We start from the raw sequence: 10054 nt of genomic DNA, 5'->3' as shown, positions 1-10054 counted from the left end.
GAATTATCTCACTTTATTTTCAGGCTAGGCTTGATCACTAGGGTCGAAAAGAGATGTCCAAAGATACACACACACACACACATAAAAACACTTAAAAAAAGAAATTTTCTATGTGTGAGAGAAAAAGGACCTTATCTACAAAGAAATTACGTGAAACGTTGTAAACTATGATTTTTGGCAGTCAAAAAGTAGATATTATCGTTAAAAATACTTATTTGTTGCCAAAATCCTATTTAAAACCTCACAGAGCATGGTAAATTTTAAATTTAATATTTTCCATTTTTATTTCACAACTTTTTTATCTACAATCATGCTTTTAAGAAAGGTTTAAAGGAAGGGTGAATAATACAAATACATACAAAATAGTTGAACATATAATCCTCAAACTTATGACTTATTACAATAAAATGTAAATCTTAAAAAAGTTGATTTTTGGTCATACGCTGATGAGAACAAAAGTAAATGCAGGATGTGAAATTGTTGGAAGATGGAATCTACGAGCGAAGATATCCTCTGAAAAATGAAAGTTAGGTTTAGTAATTAATATTGGTATATAACTTTTATTTGGGTAAAGCAGTAAAATTGCAGTTTCGATAAAAAAAAATAATATGAAAGTAACTTTAAACTTAACTATACAATATCTCTAAACTAGTGAACATATTTGCCACCAGTTTTGTCTTATTAATGGTATCCTACTACAAAAGGTTAAGATGTTTATACCTTTTCACCTCCACATAGGTATTTTAAATTCATTGAATGATTAACTTATGAAAAAGCTGGTACTGATATTTAGGTTTACTATGAAAGTCCATAGGCTATGAGTTTTTATTCTGTGTTGTTATAGAGTTGCGTGCAGACAAGAGTGAACTAACTACACGTAATCATATGACCATCTGTGTTTACTTTTACATGGCAATTGAGCTAGTGGATACACGTTATGGTAAATTACATCTAAGGGTGGTTTATAAGTCTTCGGGTTTGCATGCAGCTCTTGCTGTGTATCATTCTTATTTTATGTCTAGGTCTTCCTATGGTCCCCATTATCTCATGGGGCAGCTCCCCCATTACCAAGAATATTTTTATCTTACAAAAAATTGCCGTTAGAATTTTAGCTGATACCAGATCACGTTCCTCTTGCCGCCCCCTTTTTATTCAGATGAAACTCTTGACAATTTATGCAGTTTATATTTTTCAACTGTGCATCTTTGTAAAAAGAAATTATAAGGAATTTATGTTGAAAAATTACACTCATCAATATAACACCCGACACAGGAATGATCTTCAATATCCTGTGCATAGAACAGCTCTGTATGAAGGATCGCCATGGTACATGGGTAGGAAAATTTACAATAACCTCCCAGATCAAATTAAAACTGAAGAAAATATGTCATCCTTTAAAAGAAAACTAAAATCTTATCTCATTCTCTTGTCTCCTTATTCCCTAGATGATTTGATAAAAACTTAGCTTTAGGTTTTATGGATTGATAAAAACAAAGAATTTAGCATAAGGTATTATTAGATAGTAAAGTGGTATTGACATGTCATATGTTTATATGTGAAAATCACAATCTTGTAAACTTATGTGACGAATAAACATTTCATTTCATTTCATCTTTAATTTTCATTACTGAGTCCTCAATACTTTTTGGATCCAAATAAAGATTTTTATACCACTTTGGTTATTTTTTTAAATTGATTTAGGCAAATTTTATCTAGAACTTTTTTAATGATGATTAAATGTTTGCTGCAATATTTACTAGACTTAAAACACTGCCTATCATGTTTTATACACACATTAAACAATAAAACTGGTGATAGACTAATAGAAACCAATTAAATTTGTATGTACAATGTAGTTCTCTAAAAAGTAACAAGACACAAAAGCTTAAAATAAAACTAATAACAGCCCAGCCTACAAAATTATGACATCCAGAAAATATATATGCCAAAACCCAAAACAGAAGTTGGGGGAGGTATTGTTTTGTTTCTAGTCCTAAATGATAACCATGGATTGCAATTTTCAAATTAATTGACCTAAGTTAACCTGCCGCTTAAAAGTCTGATTTTAATTCAAAGGCAGAATTGGTCATAGGAATACAAAAGTTTAAAAGTGTGGGATAGTGTTCAGACCTTTGAATTGTGTTTCAATTGTTTACTTACTAGTTTGTGATTTGGGCGTAGCTTGTTTTATTAACTATGTTTTAGTCACTACTATAATCAATTATACAGTGCTTGTATAGGCCTACAGTATATAATAGGCCTATTTGACCTTTGAATGATTGGTTCATGGTTGCCGAAATGCAGGACTTTACCTGATGATAATAAACAAACTATATAAATATCTATCATTCATGTAATTCTTTGTCCTAAGGTAACTGAAATATCACACAATTTGAAGTTGCAAATGATATCCTAATAAAGCATCATTCTACATTTTACAAAGCTGTTGGAAAAGTAACAGCTGTTTATGGGAAGTTGCCAAAGTCACATCCCTTCCATTACAGCTAGTAACAATAAAATCACTTACGGCAACTTCATTCGCATGAACACCCAGCAGGTGAAAAATGAGATGATGATGCACAGGAAGCCGACCGCAATGAGAAGAATGCGGTTTAGTTTTGGAGTGCTCGGGTTGTGAGTGTGGTCGAGAACAACGAATCCGAGACCTCCGAGAGTGAAAAGGAACGAGGATGCCAAACCCTCCATGATGTACTGTCCGTTCACTCTGTATGGCAGAAACGCCACCTAGGAAAAGGGCAACAAGGAGGTTAACTTTGAGGAAGGGTAAAACACTTACAGAAATATGTAATACATTATGGCCTTGCTTATGGTGAGACAAAGAACTGTTTTCACACCAGCTTAATTTAACATTTGTTTATAGCCATCATACCCCAATTTGCAAGGTGTGTGGCACATAATCGGTGTTTGTGCTACAAACTATGACATTCCGGCCTTTGTGTGTTTCAGACACATAGACAGGAGCCTCAGCTAACGTGTCTCCATGTGGAAACATGGCAACACAGTTTCATATTGTGTGTTCCATCGGGTATCTTATTTCGCTTGCAACTTAGCATGTTACTGGCTTATAACTCAAAGAAAATATTTAGTATTGTAAGTCTACATCCAGTTGATTCCCTCCGGTTTTTTATTCCTTTGGTTCATACAGCCAAAAGTGCAGGACTCATGCATACATAAGCCGCTAGCCTCGTAAAAGTAGTAACTTAATCTGTTTGATACATAGAGAGATGTTAATTGTATTCTTTTGATGTTTGTATTGAATTATTTGTTTTAGGTTCAATCTCTTTTTATTATATACTACGGTCTAGCCCCAAAGACTCTGAACAAGAGGGAGGACACTGTAAATCAAAAGTTGACTGTAGATGGGTTTTACATAAAAGTTAGGTTTAAACTGGTCTTACTTTGTTCTCCAAAGAAACTATCAAGAATTCCTACTAATGTTTCTTCATTTTGGCATGACCTTATGCAGTCAAAAATAATCTAGTAGGTAGTTGCCCTTTACTTTAAACTTCTACACATGTCTATAGGATTATTTTGGGATTGCTAGTATCCAACCCCTATAGTTGGCCGACCATGAGTAAAATAATAAAACTCGGCACAGGTTTGTTTCCAAAAGAGTACTAAGCTGGGTGAAAGACTAGGCTCAAATTTACAGGTTTAGTGTCAAAACTGTTTGGTTTTGTATTTGGTACATCAACAAACAAAATAAGTTAGGGTATAGGTACGATTAATTAGGCCTACTATTATACTCATTAAATGAATAGTCTACCTTACATGAAAATCTAATAGCATATTGTTAGTCAATTTAGTTTTCTTTCTTGTTACATTAAGTTCTATGTTAAAAGTGATTGTGAATTGTTTAAGGAAGGTAAATTAATAGAGTGTAGAAGTAGTCAGATGGCACTAATAACAAAGCCACAACTGTGTTTACTGTTGACACAAGTGTTTATACTCACAGGTCTGGAGTGGCCATGTTCGTCTGTAGTAGAGCCAACACTAGGAGGTTCAATAATCACATCATAGATGATCCCTGGAATAGAAGCAGTGTATTAGCACCTGCTACGAATGACTTTGTGATAGCATGTTTAAAATAAGTTATTGTGATGTAAGTTTACAGTAGGACTACACCTTAAATTTGGTTTGGGCTGAGAAACAGTTAAGATTAAAGCCAATGGACTTTTTACTAAATAATGGTATTCTGTAGCATATAAAGTTAGCTTGCAAAAGGCAGACAAGTAAAGACTACTATATTCTAAAGCCTAGGAATATAATAATTTGTTTTTAATTAACAAGTTCATAGATCTATTATAGTCTACTAACTTTTCAATTAGAAGGTATTCTAACTTATCCTAAACTTAATGTGTTTTATTCATAGGCTAGAGTGTAAAAAGTAAAAAAAACCTAACTTAATCCAAACCATGATTAAGAATTAAAAGTACATTACGTATTTGATAAGTGTATTAGGCCTATTATCTGTTATAGAATCAAATCCAATCGATAACAGTCCCGTTGTAGATAGGATAGGCCTTTCGCTAAGTAAGATCTATTAACTTATAGGTCTCGCCACCCTAAGTTGAGGCAGCCCAGACGGACGGGCAGGGTCATTATCGGCCGGTCCCACCCGACCCTTTATAATCCGATTAGTGACACTTCCGTGAACGCTCTAGTTCCATAATTGTCATTAACAAAGTTAAAAACCGAAGTATAAATTTAGTCTTTTACATTAATAACGTCGATTTAACAAACATTTCCGTTTTTGTCCCATCAAAATCGGACAATGTTTACGGTTTTTGGATTTTGGGATCTACACTACTTTGTTTTTTGTGTATAGCTCACAAACCATAAACATTGTCCGATTTTGGTGGGTCAAAAACGGAAATGTTTGTTAAATCGACGTTATTAATGTAAAAGACTAAACTTATACTTCGGTTTTTAACTTTGTTAATGACAATTATGGAACTAGAGCGTTCACGGAAGTGTCACTAATCGGATTATACAGGGTCGGGTGGGACCGGCCGATAATGACCCTGCCCGTCCGTCTGGGCTGCCTCAACTTAGGGTGGCGAGACCTATAATAGATAGATTTAACCATTGCAGTCTAACATCAAACTTCTGCATAAGTTAAGTTAGACTTTTATATACTTTTGTTCAAACTTTCAAAACCTAAATTAAGAGACTTCAAACTTAGTATATATTTAATGGTGATTAAAAATATCAAATAATGTCTCAGCTCTACCTAGATTAAAAATAAAATAGGCCTACCTGTAAAATACCTAAGTTACTTCCCTTATAAGCCAGGTTTCTATGTTTTCTGTGAGAGCAAAAATAAGAGAACCCTGACATATGAATAAATAGCTTCGGTCTATATATGAATAAATCACTATACATTAAATTTATCTTAGTGAATTTCAGACCCATGATCACAGAAATTTATGAGTTATTATAAGTCCCGTACACTAAAAGATGTGTACAAGCATCCCAAGCAAACAACTACCGGTTAAATTAGCCGTTAGTTACCACTAGAACCCTTTACGAATTCTATGTACATGCAATGAGCTCTAAAATTTGTATACATTATTACTAACAATATCGATGGCTTACATGTTTTAAGTACATAGGCCTAACAACTTTTTAATTACTTACCTCCCGTTACCAGAAAATAGGATAGTAAAACTAATGAAAACATAACCATTGCAGAGGGTTGTTGAAACCATGATGGGCGCTTTATTTTCAAATTAGGGACTTCTAAAACTAAAAATGGCAATCCGTAAATAAACTCCATTATTTATGTGTAGGTGTAAAATTGAAATATATTATTAGACGTAATCAATAATCAAGAAGACGATTTGCCACATAACCAAAATCTACACGAAGGATTCCAAATTCCAAAGCGTTGGCCTTGGCGTTGGCGTTTTCGCGTTTTGACAGATGGGTCGTCGATTGGTTGACCGGTTGGCTTTGATTTGACATTCGTTGATTGTCATGCAAAGGCAAGTAAAGTCGGAATTCGGAAATATTCTTAAAACTAATCATGATAAGCTATGATTTTATTAATACTGTAACCTATAGCTTACAATGAAAAATTTTATAGTGTTATATTGAGTACTGTTGTAGTTTGTTTGTTAGATTTATCTTTTCGGAATTAACTAAACATTTCCAAATTAAAAACTATAACAGGAAAAGGGATTACAGAGTAAACTGATAAGAGACAAATGCGTGTTAATTGTGTAGAGTCATGATTTGCGGCAGCAAAACTACTGCATCGGTCCACTAAATCTGTAATGGATAATTTTATGTAGGGTTATTTTACACATTTCATTAAATCAGGGTATGAGAAGGAACTAAAAGCTATTTATAGCTAAAAAGGTAGCCGTTTTTTCTAGTTTTTTTCATACGCCAGTGGCATTTTTAATAAAAGTCAACGTGAGTCTTAGGCCCATACTATACGGACGCTAAATGCGTCACATAAATGCGTCGCGTTTACGCGAAGGTTCGGCGCATAAGTAGTTCTAAACGGACACAAAATGTGCCGCACAGTTTTTGCGTCAACGCTCCGATTGGTCAGACTATACGAGCGCAGAAACCACCACGTTGCTTCCAAGATCACTCACCCCTAGGCGCAATTTATACATCATTTTTGCAAGTTACTAATATGGATGCAGTGCAGATCGGTGCTGTATGGTATCAGTGTCTAATTAGTAATAACAAGAAATACTAAAAGAAGTAACTTATATGTATGAAGTTACTGCAGACTATTATGTAAAAATAGGCTATACATAAAGGTAAAACTTTGGAAATGGCTAATTGTTAAGATAAAACTCCAATAAAATATAGTTAAATAGGAGGAAATAGTTCTTTATGATATTTTCAAGTAGCCTACTAACTAAACACAGAGTTTGAAAATATTTTAAACGCCAAATTTCGCACAGAAGCACAACTACTCAATGCGAGCGACGCATCTTATAAAACAGCGTCCGTATTAGTCCGGCCCTTTTCGTTGCGCTGCGCTATCTATATTTTCAAACTCGACCCTCTGCTATCGTTTTTCCAGGACTGGTTGCGTAAAAATGTGTCGATTTTGGAGGGTAGTGCGCCCCGTTGACTGCGCTCGTATAGTCGTTCCAATAGACTTACATTGTCATTCAAAGGAAAAATAGCGCAATGTATTTTACACGACAAATTTAGCGTCCGTATAGTATGTGCCTTACCCATGGAGTTTTACCATATGGTTTTACCCATCACTAACCACCAACGTATTGTGTCCTCTATTGCGTGGTAAAAATAAGAATTGTTTTTATTCATCTGTCCTGAGACACGAAGCAATAAATGCATTCAAGTGCCTATCAATATGGTGCACTGTGAGGCTATAAATGTTATTTTTTGTAGTTTGGAATTGTTCTCTAAGGGCAAGGGAGTCCATAAAAAGCTAACGGCCATCTTGGACTTGCCCGCCATAAGAGCATTGCTAATTTCGTTAATTTCAAACAGCCACTGAAGAGTGTATTTGCCATCTAAAAATATTTTTTTTTACCAGAATGATTGTAATTTAAATATCCATCTAACTATGAGATTAAAATTTTTCTATGTAGGTTTTTATTGCTAATTTTAAGAGTTAGAACGTCTAGGCTCCAAGGACTCTTAATAACTGTTCGTTCAGAGTGCGTCCTGTCAAGCTTCCACTCAATATCGCTAAGTAACCACACAAAGAACTTCTTAACGTAGATTTATTAGTATCGTATTCATTTGCAATACTTTCTTGCATTAGCTACAGTTATTCAGAAAATAAAGTGCCACCTCCGGATTTTTTAAGACACAGTAATAAACTTAACAACTATAACTGCAACTGTAAGTATAACTGTAACTCAATGAAATTTGAAGCTAACACTCCCAAAAACATAATTAATAATTAGATTACCAAAACTAAATAAATTAAGAAATGCTATCGGGTGGTTGTATTATGATACAGAATCATACAGCTAAAATAATATTAATATGTTACACAATACTTACAGATTTTCTCTTGCAATATTTTAATTCCATTGAACGATATAAATGTTATAACGGATTATTTGATTTAACCCTTCAGAGACCGACCCTAGTTTATGACACGATGCCTAGGACCGGGGTACTTTTAACAGTTTCTGCAATTTTGTATTTATTTGTATATTGCATGTCATCTTAAAAAAATAATATTAGTATGTAATGTTTACTTTAGAATAAGTCACCATTGTATACCATTTTAAATTGGTTCTTAGTTCTTAACCTTGAAAGGTAAATTAAAATAAAATAAAATGTTATAGAAAAATGCTATAACTTTTGAAAAGCAGCCCTATTTCACATTTCTTGAATACTGTTCTTATTTTAGCGAATTTCCCATAAAGGGAATAAGGTATTACCGTAGTACTCATGGTAAAAACCTACGTTTATTCGAACGAGTTCGTGATCCAGCATATTCGGACCATGGGAACGGGGTTTTATGGGGTAAAAATGGGGTTTTCCCGTTTTGACCCTAAAAACAAAAAATTTTGCAATTTCTTTTCAAACCGTTTTGTAGAGCTTAAAATAAGAAATAATTTAGTATATTGAAGCGCTGTTGTATGCTTAACGGTCACGGAGAAAATTCAAAAATAGTGTAATTTAAAATTCTCATGTTATTCTTATGGAGAAAATGAAAATTTTTGTAGTTTACTTGTTTATGGACATATATTGATAAAATTTGGCAAATTTATTTATTTCATCCTATTGACGTATGGTCAACAAACACTTTTTACCTTCCCCGTAGCAGCAAACCTAAGCACTCGTTAAATCTAATGTTATTTAAATAAATAGGGAATAAATAATATGTCTTATTTATGGAAATATATTTGAGTAAAAATGTAATCAGACAAGTTGAAATTCGCTTAGTCTGCAGGTTAGCTGTGACGGGTTTATTTTCATATTTTCTCAATAATAGTTTGTTCAAACATCCGTTATCGGAAGTTCGCCTTTTTTAGCAAAAAATATAAACAAATGGTCATCCTTGAAACATAATATTTCAGGTAGGTCAAAAAATCTTGGAAGAGGCCTTTATATGTACAGTAATCATCATTTTAAAGTACGAATGAATGATTTTTTAATCATTCTATATTTATATATAGTTTTTATATTTTCATATTATTGACCTACAGTAGTACTTCCGGCAAGTGAATACGCGTTGTGATAAAAGTTTACCCACTAACTTAAATACAAACATATATGCTCAAGCTCAAGAAATAAATTTCTAGATACCTGCTGTTAAAGCAAAATTGTACGTGAGGACGACTCCATACATAACATAATTTGAGGGTCTTCGGATGTTGATTTGTAGACGTGGAACTTCCAAAAAACTATATAAATGAGTAAAAAACATTTCTATGGTCGTATAAATGCAATAATATTATTTGCTCGAGCACACGTAAAACACAGATCGGCAATACGTTAACTACACATCAACGGATGAAACACACCTGTATTTTTTATTCCGTGACTGAACAAGACCGAACTGAGACTGAAATCACCAAGCGTTTACACCTGAGCGGTAAAATATTGGTCGGAAACAAGTTAGTAAACTGTCGCAGTCATAGAAGATACTTACATATAAAAATCAAGAATTTTCGCCACTCGCTTCGGTTGGGCAGGATTCTAAAGACTTATTGGAATTGACGAGGAAGAGATAATTTATATATTTTTTAACCACCCCATTATCGTTATAATGTTGGCATTGGTTATAAGTGTTTAGAGGCATTGAATAAAGCTGTATTATCGCATTTTATACGTTTTGATTTGTACAGTTGACTAAAAACTTACTTAGTATTTTGTAGGATTTAAATGTCGGTATAATTGATGTGGAATGGTATATCGGTATAATTGATGTAATTTTTAATTATAACAAATATTTTTTTTTACTTTAATAAATACTACAATTGCAACACAACTACTACATAATGCAATCACGGGAGATGACTATAAAAAATAGAAGGGGTGTAGTCTTATGGAGAAAGAAAAGGTAAAATGGAGT

At 33.4% G+C, this 10054-nt stretch overlaps 1 protein-coding gene across 2 annotated transcripts; it reads right to left on the bottom strand.

The window, feature by feature from the left end:
- Window positions 1-356: 356 nt before the first annotated feature.
- On the bottom strand, window positions 357-9944 carry LOC128999397 (oligosaccharyltransferase complex subunit OSTC). Of its 2 annotated transcripts, none has more exons than XM_054425887.1 (4): window positions 9286-9944; window positions 3975-4048; window positions 2528-2745; window positions 357-513 (listed from the first exon to the last, which is right to left on the bottom strand). In XM_054425887.1, the coding sequence occupies exons 1-4, from the start codon at window positions 9404-9406 to the stop codon at window positions 495-497; spliced, it is 432 nt and encodes a 143-aa protein (XP_054281862.1). In that variant the 5' UTR covers window positions 9407-9944; the 3' UTR covers window positions 357-494. The 2 variants fall into 2 exon arrangements, with proteins under 2 accessions (XP_054281862.1, XP_054281861.1); XM_054425886.1 differs by lacking the exon at window positions 9286-9944 and adding an exon at window positions 5662-9181.
- Window positions 9945-10054: the final 110 nt, after the last annotated feature.

This window comes from Macrosteles quadrilineatus, unplaced genomic scaffold (genome assembly GCF_028750875.1).
Source record: "Macrosteles quadrilineatus isolate MER2022 unplaced genomic scaffold, UCM_ALF_1.0 Scaffold_8__2_contigs__length_117827958, whole genome shotgun sequence".
In the NCBI taxonomy this organism is placed as follows: domain Eukaryota; kingdom Metazoa; phylum Arthropoda; class Insecta; order Hemiptera; family Cicadellidae; genus Macrosteles; species Macrosteles quadrilineatus.
The sequence above is the reverse complement of the archived record's forward strand: the minus strand, read 5'-3'. Positions and strand labels throughout refer to the sequence as shown.

What these genes read in the sequence shown, in the direction of transcription:
- LOC128999397 (XM_054425886.1), bottom strand. Translation starts at nt 5,800, where the DNA reads ATGGAGTTTATTTACGGATTGCCATTTTTAGTTTTAGAAGTCCCTAAT. An exon ending in CTATTTTCTGGTAACGGGAG is followed by an intron (nt 4,049 to 5,661) that starts GTAAGTAATTAA and finishes CTTCTATTCCAG; the next exon opens with GGATCATCTATGATGTGATT. An exon ending in AACATGGCCACTCCAGACCT is followed by an intron (nt 2,746 to 3,974) that starts GTGAGTATAAAC and finishes CCCTTTTCCTAG; the next exon opens with GTGGCGTTTCTGCCATACAG.